The sequence below is a fragment of the Muscardinus avellanarius genome (assembly GCF_963383645.1).
Source record: "Muscardinus avellanarius genome assembly, chromosome: 4".
Classification (NCBI taxonomy): Eukaryota; Metazoa; Chordata; class Mammalia; order Rodentia; family Gliridae; genus Muscardinus; species Muscardinus avellanarius.
This window is the reverse complement of record NC_137789.1, coordinates 7,558,642-7,575,537: the sequence shown is the minus strand read 5'-3', so window position 1 is coordinate 7,575,537 and position 16,896 is coordinate 7,558,642. Positions and strand designations below refer to the sequence as shown.

The 16,896-nt window shown below is 38.7% G+C and overlaps 1 protein-coding gene across 2 annotated transcripts in view; it reads left to right on the top strand.

Moving 5' to 3' along the window:
- KHDRBS3 (KH RNA binding domain containing, signal transduction associated 3) overlaps positions 1–16,896 on the top strand; it is a gene marked incomplete at both ends in the record, with an annotated part of 181,516 nt that overhangs the window by 34,676 nt on the left and 129,944 nt on the right. Inside the window, one exon of one of the 2 annotated variants that reach the window (XM_080695125.1) lies at positions 16,346–16,393. The exons of the other annotated variant lie outside the window; for it this stretch is intronic. Coding sequence (XP_080551251.1) covers positions 16,346–16,393 — 48 coding nt within the window. The remainder of the gene's footprint in view (positions 1–16,345; positions 16,394–16,896) is intronic. 2 annotated transcript variants of the gene reach the window in all.

Here is a 16,896-nt window from a genome sequence, read left to right as displayed (position 1 = left end):
CAAATTCTCGATACTTTGCCACGTATATGTCCCCCACGTTTACTCATGCTATTCCCTGTGTGGGATGCCCCTTCCACACGCCCTCATCATTTATTTGTCTCAGCTAAAATAGCGCTCACTCCGAAGCCCCTCTTCATTTTTTGACCTAGAGTGTTTGCTGCCTCCTGTACATTTTGTGGTATCTCACACCACTTAAAGTGCTCAAAATTCACACCTTGCATTGAGAATGTGCACATGTCATTGACCAAAATACACATTTCTTTAGCATAGGGCCGGTGTCATATTCTACAGTCACGTAAGCACCCTGTGAGCCTAGGGCTGCCTGTCTCTGCATCCACACAAACTGCACGTCAGCAGGTGGCAGCTCAGAGTGACCGGTGATAGGGAACGTTGATGCCGTTGCTACCGTAGCTACTGAGTCCACTCTTGTGGGATAAAAGGACAGACGCCCGAGCTTCGTGGCATCTCCTTGCAGGTCACGTGCTTTTTCACTTTTCGGGTTTTAACTGCATTCTAGATGCATTCTGGGGAAGCCTCTGGCCATTGGAGGCAGACATAGTTTAAACTGGTCATAATAAGATAAGACTCAAAATTCTGTTCTTGGCCATGCCGGATTCATTTCCAGTGCTGAGTGAACACATGTGGCTAGTGACTACTCTACTGGACTCCATGGCTAGGGGACAGCACCCTCACCGCAGGCAGTGCTGGTCTAAATGATTTTTAGAGAAACTGGTAGATTATTCCAGAAGTGAGTTGTTGTTTTCTTCCTATAGACATTGTGCATACACACAGTTGCATTAAATGATTTAGGAAAACTTTGCTTTGTCCATCCTGCTACCATGAGTGCTTGAGGGAGAGACCAGGAATGTCTTTTGTAAGACAGAAGCTGTGGGCTTGAGAAAGCCAGTCAGCTGTTAGAGCCAAAACAAGGCCCCAGGTGGTGTCATGACATGGTATCCTTGGAAGGATTCCCTGCACTGGCTGCTTAGTCCTTAACTTGCTTCTGCTACTAAATTCTCTTCTGGATAGCAGTTATCTGGAGGCTTTTGCTATGGGCAGGCTCTCGTATTTGAGGATCTCTTTCAAGTTCTGAATTTTTTTAATATGATCTCATTCAATTTCCACTCCAACTGAAGTGACTTAATAGATGAGTGCCATGTTACAAATAATGAAACTGATTTAAAAGAAAAGTCACTAATCTGAGAAAACCATTAGGAAGGAATGAGTTAGTCTAGAAGCAATCCAGAGCCTCCAACCTTATGCTCAGAGTTCTAGCTTTACCATGCAATGATGTCCTCAGTGGTAGGATTGGTTTTGATTGTTTTCTGAATATGAGAAAAATTTGGATTTACTACAACTGCCTTATTACTTGTCATTTTGTTGTCAATTTTTTTAAATTTTTTGCGGTCCTTGGGATAGAACCCAGAGGCATTCTATCTCCAAGATACACCCCTAGCCCAATTTTTTTAAAATTCTTTATTTTGAAACAAGATCTTATTGAGTTGCATAGGGCCTCACTAAGTAGCTGGGCTGTCCTCAAACCATGGTTCTCCTGTCTCAGCCTCCCAGATGCTGGGATTCATGCGTGCACCACCACACTTGTCATTATTTATAATTATTTTAATTACACTAATATTTCAGTTTGATTGACCTTTAGGAATGCTTCTCTCACTAATGTGAAGGAGCATGGGGCACAGGAGGTTAGAGTTTGTGTGGTTTCTAGGCATTGCACTTGAAGCACACAGTTGAGCTTCCTGGCTCTAGAGATAGATATCAATGTCTCTAATTGGTAGTCAAGGTGACCAGGACCCCCTGGCTTTCCCTGTTGTGTTCAGTGTCAAACTCTAAATGCTGGGCTGTGATTTGAACCCATGTTTTTATACATAAAATCTTGCTAAATTAAGCTTCTCTTTCCATACTATCATTAATTTATCTTTGCTTATTACAGGTGTCAAAAAGCTAGACAGTTGTGCTTGTCTGGAGGCCATAGGTTAATATGCTGTTCTGGGAATGCCGTAAGCATAAAACAGGTGACAAAATGCCTCAGATTAAGCATTCATTTAGGGCTATTTTTGCATTTTCCTCTGAGTAACTTAATTTTATATTCATCGTATGCTTGTGTTTTGGCTTCATTTGTTCCCAAGCTTGAGATCATGGATTTTAGAGGACTTGGCTGGCTGTAGCATTTGCATGTAATACCTGTAATACAGTTTCTTTGTCAGAGACATAATTAACAATATGATTTGTACATCTCCTGCCTTCTGGTATTCACAACACAGTTTGTAAACTTAATTAGTTCTTGGAATAGCAAATCTTTTGAAGATGATAAACACTTTTCCTTTGAATAATGCGTGGAATGGCTATATATATCCATAGAAACTTACTCTGTGCTACTCAAATAAGAATGCTGATGGGGATGCATTTCAAGGTAAACATCACCTGCAGTTGCACACTCCCAGATTATATTGTCTTCCTGTGCTTTCCACAGGGGAAATCAAAAATTTAGCTCAGATAATTTAGCCTCCAGGAATATTCATTATGGTTCTATTGTATAGAGAACATCTATGCTGATGTCATTACGTAGATGCCATTTTCCCAAACTCTGATGGTGATCCTCATGATATATACTGTAGTGGGGAGGTGGTAAGTGAGCCATCGCTGCTGTCACCGCTCCCAGATATGGTTGAGACCTAGGATGTCAGCAAGAAAGCACTTTCAGCAGCTCAAAGAGATGCTGCAAAAATAGGCTGGATGCCCAGGAGCACTTGTCTGGCCTTTTCTTGAGAGCCTTATTATCATTAGTAAATCACAGGTCTAAAAGAGCTTAATTATGTGGTTTTTCCTAAGCAATATTGAACTAGAAAAATCAAATTAGAGTGACCTTACTATCATTAGATTAGTGACTCCCAGCCCTGAATGGTGGAAGGGTCACACAGTGCTGTGTCCCTTCCCCCTTCCCCCTTTATATTCAGGGAGAAGTTGAGTTCATTGAGGCCCACGACACGCTGTGATGCCCTCATGCTCAAGCCCGGTCCACCCTCTACACACTTGTGTCCTCTTTACCACTGCAGTGTCCTCTTATCATTGGGACCCATGAGGCCCCCCATGTGGAACCTGGCATGGTGCTTGGCACATGACACTGAGGACCTCTAGCTTGGCGATTCTTTAGAAATATACTAGATAGTAAAGCCAGGCGTGATGGCTCACACCTGTAATTCCAGCATTCAGGAGGCTGAGACAGGAGGATTGTGGTTCAAGGACAGCCTCAGCTACTTAGTGAGGCCCTTTGCAACTCAGTGAGATCCTGTTGCAAAAAAAAAAAAAAAATAGGGCTGAGCTCAGAGGTAGAATGCCCCTGGGTTCCATCCCCAGTACTGCAACAATTAAACAAACACAAACCAAATATACTAGAGAGTGGATAAGTCAGGATCTAGTTGGGCAAACAGAAATCACACCGTGTATTTTAGCAGAGAGGATTTAATATGAAGGATTGGTTGGATAAGTGCTTGGTGCCTGAAAAAGTAAATGGGGACTACCAAAGTAACTCAGAATTAGTACCACTGTAGCAAACAGTCATGCTTTGGGTTAGAGGAACCGAAGGAGGTCATTTGCAGGAGATGTTCCAGGGCCACGGGGACCATTTTGCATTGTTACCTCAGAAGCTTCGATAGGGGTAGGGCTAAGAGCTCTGTGGATGGGGCCTGGTTTTTGAGGAGGCGAGTGCGGCCTTGGGGATATGGAGAACTCCTCATTCTAACTGGGATTCAGAGCCATGCTGCTGGTGTGCTGCTAGGAACTAAAAACAGGAGGAAGAAAAGGCCCATCCATCTCCACCACCACCCCCACCCCGCCAACAGAACCTCAGAGGGAACCACCGACGGAGAAATGTGTTCAGAATGCCTGCCACATTCTAGAGCGCAGCACAGATGGGCGGGGATGGCGCTAAGAGAACAGTGCAGTACTGGCGTAGGTGGATTGTGGCCATGAAAGGTGCAGGTGACTTCCATTTCTAACTTATCCTTGGCTGTTCTTAAGTGTTTACCACGTCTCACTGTGCCTCCCCATCAAGAGTACCACCTGGTATTCACTCACTCAGATATCTTTTGAATACATGTGCTATTCAAGATACAGAATCGGGGACTGGACTTAGGGTGATGAATAGCAGTGTTAGGTGTCTAAGAGTGAGCCAATGAGACAGAGCGTGTAGACTTTTGTAAATCTCAGGGGTGAAATTTATTTTTTATTTATTTTTTTTTTAAATTTTTTATTTTTTTGCATTTTTTAAATTTATTTTTTATTGGTGCAATGTATTCATACATCATAGTGGTATAAAGAAAATACTTTTGTAGACATACATGCACATCTCGCCCAGTTAGCCCCTACCACGATCCCCACCCCATTCCCTCCCCATCCCTCCTTCCCACGCTTGGCTTACTGGTTGACATCTAGTATTATAGCAATTTATACAATATTAACATTGATAATCTCACATAACAGTTTCATTTGTCTGGTACCAAACTTTTGATGACTTAAAGATAACATTTCAATATTTCTTTTTGCTTTCTTTCTTACCAGAGAATATTTTTTTCTTTTTTTTTAGGTGAAACTATCATACATTTATTTATTTATTTTTCAGAAAAAATCTAACCTGATATGGAATATGGACTCTAGATACCCAAAACAGTCTCAAAGAAGAACAAAGCTAGAAGATGTATATTTTCTGATTTCAAACCATATAAAGCTACAATAATTGAAACAGTGTAGTACTGTTCTAAAGGCAGATATATAAACCATTGGGGCTAAATAAAAGCCTAGAGATAAATTCTTCCATACATTGTCAAGTTATTTTTGACAAGGTTTCCATGAACTTTTGGTGGAGGAAATACTAGTCTTTTAACTAAATATTGTTGAAAAATAATAATAAATGAAAAAGAATAAAATTGGACCCTTACCTAACACATATACAAATATTAACTCAAAATAGATAAAAGACCTAAATATAAATCTTAATACTATAAGCATTTAGAAGAAAATCTGGGTCATAAAACCTCACAATATTGAAATTGGAAGTGATTTCTTGGATATGATTTCAATGGCACAGGCAACAAAAGAGTAAATAAACTCCCTAAAAAATAAAAAAATATTGTATATCCAAAGACAATGTAAACAGAGTTAAAAGTTACTGATCCTCTTCCAAGAGTTCCTCCTATGACCCATTTCTCCCTAACTCTCACATATTAGGGAAAGCATCTGATTTCTTATTTTTTGTGCCTGACTAATCTCACTTAGCATAATGTCCTCCAGTTCCATCCATTTCCCTGAAAATGATGTAATTGAGTTTTTTTTTTGATGGCTGAGTAAAATTCCATTGTGTACATATCCCACAGTTTTGTAATCCATTCATCTGTTGATGGACATCTTGGCTGGTTCCATAGTTTGGCTATGGTGAATTGTGCAGCTATGAACATAGATACACATGCATTAGTTTGGTAGTTTGGTTTCTTTTCTTTTGGGTAGATACCCAACAGTGGTATTGCTGGATCAAATGGAAGATTTGTTCCCATTCTTCTGAGGATTCTCCATACTGTTTTCCAAAGTGGTTGCACTAATTTGCAATCCCACCAACAATGTCTTAGAGTTCCCACTTCTCCACATCCTCGCCAGCATCTGTTGTTGTTTGTGTTTTGAATGATGGCCATTCTAGTTGGAGTTAGGTGAAATCTCAGGGTAGTTTTGATTTGCATCTCTCTGATTGCCAGTGATGTTGAGCATTTTTCCATGCATTTATTGGCCATTTGAATTTCTTCTTTTGTGAAGTGTCTGTTTAGTTCATTTGCCCATTTTGTTATTGGATGCTTTGTTTTCTTAGTGTTGAGTTTCTTGAGTTCTCTGTATATTCTAGATATTAGTCCTCTATCAGTGGTGTAGGTGGCAAAAATCTTCTCCCATTCTGTTGGCTCTCGATTGAGATTCTTGATAGTTTCCTTTGCTGAACAGAAGCTCTTCAGTTTCATGCCATCCCATGTATTGATTCTTCTTTTAATTTGTTGTGCCTTTGGGGTCTTGTTGAGGAAATGTTTGTCTGTGCCTATGTGTTGTAGTGTTGGACCTATGCCCTCTTCAAGGAGCTTCAAGGTCTCTGGTTTAATTTCCAAGTCTTTGATCCATCGTGAGTTGACTTTTGTACAGGGTGAAAAAGTGGAATTAACATCCAATTTTCTGCATATGGTTAACCAGTTTTGCCAACACCATTTGTTGAAGAGGCTATCTTTTTTCCAGTGTATGTTTTTGGTCCCTTTGTCAAAAATCAATTGGCTGAAAGTGTGTGGACTTGTTTCTGGGTCTTCTATTCTGCTCCATTGGTCTATATATCTGTTCTTTTGCCAGTACCATGCTATTTTTATTACAATGGCTTTGTAGTATAGGTGAAATTTAAAGTCACCCTGTTGTCAGATGAATGAATCCTTTGTGTAATGTTGCTGCCAGACTGCTGGATAGGACTCTTGATGAACTTAAGATTTTCTTTAAAATAGCTAGTTCCAATTTTGGCAAATGCTTTTACGTATTGGAATCTTTGCCTGTATAATTTGAGTTCGAGCTCCTTTCTCGTATTTTTGATTTTTCAGGCCTAATTCTACCAGTGGTTTTTATGAACTGAATTAACCCTTTCACATGATATATAAAAGTATTTGTGTAGATGTTTTATTCCCTCCTCGATCATTTATCCTGTAGGAAAAGCATTTTTAGTTATTGTAGCCAACTTTGCTGGACAGTGTTGGTCAATTATTTTTTCTATTATTACCCCCTGTACAGAGACATTGTAGACGTCTGCCCTGCCAGTTATTACTCTCCGGCTCCTCAACCCCAAAGAAATAGTGAATCCTCAGATATAGCATATATCTGTTTTCTTAATTGTTGACTTGTGTTGAACCAGCAACTGTGGTTGCTGTAATTATCAGTTAATTCTTAAAACCAATGTAAAGGAACACTTCTCTGGATTCCTGGCCAGGTTGTTAGTCTTAATGTGGTCATCTTAATTAGCCACTCATTTATAGCGTAGATCATCAAATTATCTCAGCCCCTGTATTTAAAGCAGGAGAATAGAAGGCAGGTAGATAGGAGCTCAGTATCCTTTGACTGTCTCGTTTGCTCAGACAGGCCATGTGGTGCAATTCTGTAAAGTAACAATAGTTTGTATATTTAGCCTTAAGTCCATTGCTTGTCAGTAGATTTGGTGAGTGTAACTCACCAGACTGCATAATTGTTTAAATAAATACTTCGTGAGTTGAAGAACACCATTGACTGGCCTTGGTGTAATTATTTTTTTCACATCATCTTCAGATGGATTTAATATATGACTTGGTCTAGAATGTGAAGACTTATACCTAACTTGACAATATCCCTTAAGGAAAACCCCAGTGGGAATGTCCACTGTGAAGAGACAGCTTTTGACTAGTGACATATAAAATATGGCGGAGAATGACCTTGTAGGGATTCTTCCTGTCTTTCAGTTGACATGGGAAGAGAGTCCTCATTATGTATAGATTTGTGCGGAGATATATCATGTCTTCGGAGGCTGCGGCTATTAAAGTGTGTACAAATTGATTTTTCATCAAAGTTTTAATTTTCTCACATGATTAAATCTGAATGAAGGATGTCCACTGCTGTTGGTATTCATTGTATTTTGCTTTTAACAAATATTTTATGACTATTTGGCAGCTTTCAGGTGTCTAGGAGGAATATTGACTATGAGAGAAATATGGTATTATTAGGAAGTTTGTATGGTTTGTATTGACATTAAACTGTGCTGATGGTTGAGTGTTTTAGTTGTTTTCATTGTGCTGGTGTATCCAGTGGTTTTGTCAATGTCTTTTAACCAGCACCAGAGGTGTGTTCTTTGACTTGCAGGCTTTATCATGCTATTTATCCTTAGAATTCCTTTTTATACAGTGACTTTTTAATAATCATAAAATTATGACTTTGATAAACTACCTCCCATTTATTCTCTTTCTTTGCCATACAAATGGTGATTGTGAAACTCACCTAAAAAAGTATGACAGTCCAATGATAAATTCTACTTTGGTTATATTTTAAATTGCCTGTCACATATATTATTGTACATCTAACCAATAGAAAATATTCATTTGTAATCTCATTAGATATGAAAGTAATAGAGAGTAAAATGCTCGTATTATATGGTTGTTATAGAATATCATTAGTACAGTCATATTTTTATCTTGAAGTGTGATAATGCCAGCGGGATAAATGAGAAAGACATTGAATCTTCACACAAAGGAAATGGGTTTTATAATGAGTGCAGTCTGAACAGAACTAATCTCTTTCTTGGATCATTACTTCACCTAATCATAAAACCTTTTTTAATTTAAATCCTTGCAGGGTTCTAATTGGTGACCTCTGGAGTCTGATAATTGTTTAAGATAGCTGGTCCTTTGCGGTATACTTAATGGTGTTTGCAATTAAAAGTGAGAAATGTGGTTTCACTCTTAGGTATAGCTAACAAAGTAGCTGTTTTTTCTTCCTTCAGGTTTTCATAGTTCTTCTCATCTCCTTCTCCCAAAAGTTACTGGGTTAAGTCCTTATTAATTTGAATTAACCCCATACGTGGATTACTTCATTGAGTCTGTGGGCTTATGGAATATTTACTTGAGAAGCACAATGTGTTTTGTTAAGAATAATCAGCAGTCATTTGGAACACCAAAGGAATTGTTTGTTAGGGAAGACAAGAAATACTAATCTTCTTATTCCTGTTATCTGGGTCTAGTTTCTTTTTGTCCTTTGGGTGATTTAAATAGATACAAGCCAGTCTTTCCAGCCTGTTTCAATAAATATTTATTTCAGAACTTTCCTTACTACCAGAGGAAAATAAGGTAATAGGCGAGAAATGTGCCCGTATTCGCCATTGGGACGGATCACGATGTAGGCAAACCTGAGCCCACAATTTGTCTTCACTGTGTTTCAACTTGTGATGGAGATGAAATCACATGGTTGTACGTTCATTAGTTTTTAACTTCCTCTGTTGCTTGCATGGTATTTCTCAGTAAACTGTGGTCATTCAGTGAATCCAGTTGACTTAACTGTCCCTGTAGACACCTTTATATATTTTTGGAGGTAAAGCTTAATCTATTCTTTCTTGGAGGGTTTCATCTCAGCTAATAGCTGGCCTGTTCATTTTTTTTTGTAACAATAAACAAACCACCACAATTTAGGGTTAAGTTGTATGTAAACAGTAACAGCACTCTATATTTGAATTGTGTTTAGTAGTCAAAGCACTTTTGTAATGTTCCTTTTGACACTCATAATAACTTGGTAAGTTTACCCCCAAATGTAATACTAATCCAAGACACTTTTTTTCTCACTCAAAGTCAAGATTGGCATTTTATAGTAATACCCAGGAGAGTGGAAGGACCATGTACTTATAAATGAGATAAATGAGTTATCCTGGATCCTGGTGAGTGGAATCTTAACTAAGTTACTGGATGTCTTTAAATAGCCACTTCCTTTCTGTTCAGTGCATATCATATCTAGTTTGTGACATTGTTGGAGGGGTGAACTACTTGGAAACTAGTCCTTGAATTCCAGCTGCTAGTATTATTGTTAATTTTTTGTTAATTTTCCCTGATGGGTGTAGTTAACTAATTTTATCCTACTTCCATTCTGCCTCTTCCTCAGTCCTGAAGGAATCTGGCATTTCCTTATGTCAGTGTTTTAGTGTGTTGTGTGCATATTTGAGGGTATTTGATCTGTGTAGCTGAGGCTTTGAACCCGTGTGATCCTCCTGTCTCAGCCTCCCAAGCGCGGGGATTACAAGTGTGCGCCACCACGCCCAGCTTGAATATTTCTTCTTTGATGATGGTGTATTTATATGTATTTATGATGAGTTTTCATTATTAGAAAGTGATATGTGTTTCCTCTGCTGTGCCATTTATTTCTACTTATGGAACATTATTTGCAAGATTATGAGCTACATGACTAAAATCTAGTTTGGACAGGTTTTTATATATTCAACTTTGGTTTGAACATGTTGAGTTGGGTTTGGATTGCTTAAATAAAATAACTTTATAGCGAAAATATTTCTTATTTGGAGGTTTACACTTTTTTTCAGTCTAGCCACCGTAACATTTTGGTAATCTGTCAACTAGAATTTATAATGGCTGTGAACACTATATCTTTTAAGATCAATTATAATCCCCAGCTGGATTATTTTATTATTTTGAAGTGGACTTCTGAATGTGGAACGTATAGGCCTTACTATTCTTTTTATATAAGCTCCTCATTTTATTATATATCCTGTATTTTAATTAAAATTTGGTAAAGAGTTAAGGTACTTATGGAAAGGGGCTCTATTGACTTCATTAGTATCCACAGTAGTGCTTTATTGTGCAGGCTAATCTGTATTGTTCAGTATGCTTTTCTGACTCTATTATGAAGTTTTATTCAATATATTTAAAAATAATAAGTTATGGATTTTAAAAGAATACTATTGAGCAGTTACCTATAGTTCTTTATATTAATTCTAATGAATTTAAAGCATTTGTTTATTTTTTCATCTATTCAACCATTTAGTGACCATTTCTGGATCTCCTCTCATGTCCATGCTAGGTGCACAAATTAAGCAAAGAAAAGAGGTTCCTACCTTCCACAGGCTGCCTTTGTGTTGGGGGTGGAGGGGTGGAGGAAATGTTAACACTGAGTGCAATAAATTTATCACAGTGGAGTGTAAGTTTGTAGAGCACAGTAGGACATTGCGGAGGGCTTTATCAACTCCCTGTGGGACAGAAGGGACCTTGATGTTTTAATTTAGAATTGAACAGAGAGTTTGCATTTTCTGTGTGCCTCAGGAAATAAAAAGTATGAAAAGGATGTCACCTTTGAAGGACATACTATCTAGGTAGCATGGCACTGGCATTATTTGGCAAATGCTTATATTTAAATTATAGGTATTATGTTACTGTTATTGTAAAATTTTTTTGGTGTGTGGTACTGGGGATGGAACCCTTCTACCTCCGAGCTACGCTCCCAGACATATATATATATATATATATATGTTTTTTTTTTTTTGAAACATGATCTCTTAAGCCAGCGCGGCTGGCTTCTAACCTGCGTGAACTTCCTATCTCCGCTTCCCAAGCACAGGGATTACAAGGGTGTGCCACCACGCCCGGCTTATTGTAAATATTTTAAATATAAACAGGCTGGAATTTAAATATTAAATATAATATAGAATATTTATATCAATATAAAATACTTTAATATTAAATATTAAATAATATAAATAAGTACTTTAAATATTATTTATATTATTAAATATTTAAAGTACTATAAATAATATTTAAAGTACCTACTTTATTAAATATAATGTATCCCTCATAGTAACCCAGTGGAACAGATGGTATTATTTATACTTTTCTAGAGGGGTGGGAAGAATTTGTGACTTAGAGTGAGTGACTCTTTTGACAGTCATGTAACTAGTAGGGATTCAAACTCAGGCAGTTAGACTCTGGCTAAATGAATCCAAGGCTATTTCTCTCTTAGGTCTCCTGGCTCTATTTCTTCTTGGAGAGCACGAGACTTTTACAGTCGGTAATGTACTGGGCTGGGGAACCAGGGATGACAGAGAACCGTGCTTTTTGCCAGTGTCGCCTCTTCAAGTCTCTTGTATTTGACCTCTCTGTATTCACTTCTGTAACTTACTTACATTGAGGAATCCTTCTTCCTTACTGGGATTGGGGCCATGAACTGTCCCTGAAGTCACACAAAATTTCCACAGCAGCTCCTTCTACTCCACTGACCCTCACTGAAGACGGGCACCGTTCAGGTTCTGTTTTTCCAGGCTGTTCTGCTGACAGTGAGGCAATGTTTCTCACAGAGCAACGTGGGCCTCTGAGAGTAACGTAGAGGGATTAGCAGATGGGGCTACGTTAAGAAAGTCCAGCACTAGACTTAGGATTCACAGCTTGCCGGACATTTCACACAGCACTTTAGAAAGGATGGGAAAAAGGATGAAAGGTATAGTCTTTGATTATTCATAGGAGCTAAAAGGCAGAAGTAATCCAAATGTCCATAGGTCAGTGAATTGAAAAGCAATGGTGTCTACGTAAGATAGAATATATTTGTCTTAAAAAGGAAGGAACAACTGTCACATTCTAGAAAGATAAACATTGACATTGTAGTAAGTGGAATAAAGGAGTCACGAGAAGACAATACTGCATGATTCCACTCATATGAGGTAGCTACGGTAGTCAGGTTCAAAGACACACTTAGAATGATGGTTGCCAGGGGCAAGGAGAAAGGATTGGCTGGAATGGTTGTCTAATGGGTGTAGAGCGTTAGTTCTGTGAGATGAAAGGCTGATCGTCTCTACTTGATGTTACTAACTGCACACTTAAAAATAGTCGAGGTGGGGAATTCTATTTCAAGTTTTTCATGCTTAAAGAAATTTTAAAAGAAATGAGAAAATCTGGGTGTTGATGTCAGAGACCTCCAAGTGTGAATCCCAGCTCGACTGCTCATTGACTCCTCAACCTTAGCCGGATTATTAAACATGTGAATCCTCAGGGTCCTGTCTGCAAAGTGGAAGTGATAGATCATAAATATGTTGGAATGAAGAGATAATTTAAGGCAAATGAACAACCTGAGCAGAGTGTGGTATTGTCAACAGAGAAGTAAGAAGTGCATGATTACTGCTGATACATTAAGTGATATCTAAAACGATTGTATTTTTTAGTATTTAGCTGTGTTATTGTATCTGTAGTGCAAACTCAACTTGTTGTATATAAAGGAGGCATCAGAAACTCTTGGTATAGATTCCTCCAATTTGTCAGAGATGCAGAGTTGGGGATCTTCCTGCCTCCTCAGTTCCGCTTCCCGCCCTTCTCTGTGTCCAAGAGGCTGACATGGATGTGTAAGGGCTGTGCCAATAGCCACCCTTATCCTCTGGCCTCCGGTCGGGTTATGACTACATGTGTGGTTACCAGCAGAGGACTGGCCAGAATGGGAAGCGAGCGCAGAGTGGGGACTCCTTTGGCTTCGCTGCTGGCCCTACACCTGGCCGCCTGCCTCTGTGGAGGGCACATGGCCATCATGATGGCTGCCTTCTACTCCTTAAGGTTCCTTTCCTTTCCTTTCCTTTCCTTTCCTTTCCTTTCCTTTCCTTTCCTTTCCTTCCTTCTTTCTGTGCCCTTCATGCCTCCTGCTCGGGGCAGCCACACTCCTCTTCGCCCCAAGTACTACATCACGGTTTGTTTCTGTTTTAGGTTACCCATGCCCTATTATATAGGCCCTTCATCAAACTGTTTAGATTACTCTCTTTGAATTCATCTGCTTCCTCTGAAATCTGGTACTTAAGGTCCATCAGCAAGGAAGAGAAGAGGCTTCAAGAATAAGCTGATTAAAGAGTACCAGAATTTCAAACCACTGTTTCTGCTGTGAGAGGATAATATTATATAGGCTTAGCACAGGAATTCATTGGCTCATTAATGCCCTTTTTGTTCTGAACGCAGCTAATAAAACATAACACACACACACACACACACACACACACACACACACAGGCACACTGTTTCAGCAGGTTCACTTGGGCTGTCAGCTAATGACCTGTTAATGAAGTGTGTTACAGAGGTGTCCTAGATTGGAAGTTTTGATTCTGTTGCTTACTAATTGTGTGACTTTTGAAAATATATTTTCTAAATTTTCTCATGTGGAAGTTGTGACTTCTGCTCATCTTTGGCTTATCATTGGCGTCAAGTAAGTGGGATTACTTTAGAAAGGGGGACTCTGTGTACATGTGTTGTTTGCAGTGACGAGTCAGTGTCATCATCCCCTTTTCTAGAGTGTCCATACATGCTCACCCCTTGCCAGGCTCTGTGAATGAAGTAAGGAGAAGAGGGCAACTTCCAGCCTGCTGGAAAGACATTGAATCAGAAGTGACACCTGTGGTATCATGAAAAAATGCTCTCTAGGAATCCAACGGTGCCTTTCTAGGAATTGGAATGATGCCGTGACACTAAGATCTCACTAAGGAAACAGTCTACCGAAGTGTCCAGTCTTGGAGGATAAGGCCATGGGCACGGTGAGTATGGTGCTTTAGAACTTGGAGACACGGCGGAGTGGTGTTACAGACAGAGGAGAAAGGAAGGAGCGAGGACCTGAGGCATGTCCCCGTGCCTCCACTGCAGCAGGACGTGCAGTAATGTGTCCTCTACCTCATCTAACTGTGAAGAATCTGCCTCCTTCTTAGCATTCTCATCTGTCTCTGTCCACTCCTCGTGTCTAAACCATCTAGATCACCCCTCACCCACTGCTCATTCTGCCACGTGCCTATCTCCCCAGCTGTGTTTTAATCCACTTTCTCTCTCTCCATTTTATGCATTCCATTTTCTATTCATCTGCCAGATTACCTTTCCTATGGCTATGCCTCATCATGCTTTTCAGGTAACAGTTTACAGAAATTTCTTGTTTTTTACTGAACTGTCAGTATAAGACCCTTCCTAGCCTGCCTTTTGATGGGTTTGACCCAACTGAATGACCCCTCTTCTGTCCTGAATATTTGCCGTTTTCTCCAGGAGCCCAGGACTTGGGGTCAAAACATCAAGGTTCATGTCTGAACTTGGTCACTTACTGACTCTGAAGATTTTCTCATCATTTAAGCTTGATCTATTTCATTTTGTACTAATAAAGGAGGAAAGGGAAAAGATAGGTTATGATAGCTTAGTTGAACTCCAGGCATTATCTGTGCAGGTGAGTGAACATTATGTAGGGGGCTGCCGTACATCAGTGAAGAATTCCTCACTGTTTTGCCTGGCAATCTTCAGTCCTTATCCTTTAAGACCTTGGCAGGTATTTACCAGCTTCTTAAGTAACTACAACGTTGTAGGTCCCTTTTCTACAGCTCTTTATCAAATTTGTCTCTTTCTGTGGCTTACTGTAAATTCCATCCCAGCATCTAGTATATTCAATGTATCAGAACTCAATTAGTGGTTTTTGGATAGATGTCAGCATTTCTCTCACCCCAGGTAAACTCTATCGCATTTAAACATTATTGAATTCTCAAAATAATCAGTGCCATTGCTTAGGCAGCTCGGAACTGGACCAAGAAAAATACAAAGAAACAAGAACCAACATACATAATCACTGAAGCCTTTTTTCTGAGATGGTGGAGATTTCGTGTCTGTGGTTTAGACACATTACATCTTAAGGTTACTTAGCCACATATTTGCATATTAGTTCTGGGGAGGAGACAATATTAATATGTGAAGCTGTATGATACAAAATATAATTTGGGGATTAGTGAGGTAGACAATGTGATAGGATCTCTCGTATTGTTTGGCCTTCCTTTGCCACATGGATATCTAGTCTCTTTCTCCCATGCAAAGGTCACAAAGGTTTTGGAATGTGAAACACCCAGTGAGGGACAGGCATAAACACTAGATAGCTGTCTCAAGGTTTTATAGGTTATCTAGTAAAATTTCCTGTGTTTTTGCATTGTACTTTATGTGACTTCATGGAAACAAACTACTGATAATTCTCAATTAGAAATGTAAAATTGTTGATTAAGTGGCCCCGATTATAGTGGAGCAGTCGCGATTTAAACCTGGTTTATCTGACTCCAGGGATGGGGCTCCGGCTTCGTTCCATTGCTGTGAAGTGCCAGAGGTACAGTAAATGCAACCTACATGCTTTCAATAGGGCATCAGTCTTAGACACATATTTAAATAGATTTTAAGCAGTGAAATGTTAATTTCAGCATAATTCAAAGCTTACTTAACAACACATTTTAGCAACTTCAGATTTGTAAAGGACTATGTTTATATTTTAGAGAGGAAATTAGGTATGCTTTAGATTTTCTTTTATTTTCCTCTTTAAGTCATAGGTATACTCAAATTGTAATATATGGCGGAATACATTATTATCTAAGTGTGTGTGTGTGTGTGTGTGTGTGTGTGCGCGCGCGAATGTGTGTTTTTTACCAGGCAGGGATTGAACTCAGGGATATTGTAGCTCCCAGCTACACCCTCATTCCTATTTTCTTAAGTTGCTGAGGCTGTCCTTGAACCTGTGATCCTCCTGTCTCATTCTCCTAAGTACTGAAATTACAGGCATTTGTCACTATGTCTGGCTTGATTTTTCTTATTTTTTAAATCTTACTTGTTTGACTTCAAACTGTTAAATATCATTGATGTAAGGAGGAGTATTTGAAATTTCATTTTATAAAATTAAATTGGATATCTAGTGTGAATCTGAAAAATAAAAAAGATTGTTATTTCAAAAGAAAGTAAATAGTTAAATTTACTTTGGCACATATCCACCTAAACAAAACATTTTTTGAGGACATTTAGTGTTCCTAATTTTGTTAACTCTTTTAACTATGCCAAAGGTATTTTCAGTTGTATTTGTAGCAAAAATGGATAATATAAGTGGACTTTATTTTCTTCTGCTAATTAAAACTGAAGCCATGAATTATTCTATTTAATGAAGCAGTTAATGTGGACTAATTATTGCTCTTTACTGAGGAAAACAAAACTATTTTAGCTCATTTATACCATTTCACTTTTCAAGCTCTGTGTCTTTATTCATGGAACATGTCTGAAATAATACATATGTGTATGTGCAAATAGGAGAAACATTGTTCTTTGATACTCTGTTATACTGTCTTAAATGTTTGCCTTGTATATGGTATTTTATGGGAAAAAGTCAGCAAGAATTTAAGGTACTTTTCTTTGTCACTGTACATTCTTTTTAATACAGATTTTAGAGTATGTTTCCAGGATCAAAATGTAATATTAAATACAAGGAAAAAGACAGAATGAGTCATTAGCTTTTGCAGTGCCTCCTCCTTAGCTTATGCGGTGCCTCCTGTGTCTCTTCCTGGAGACCTTG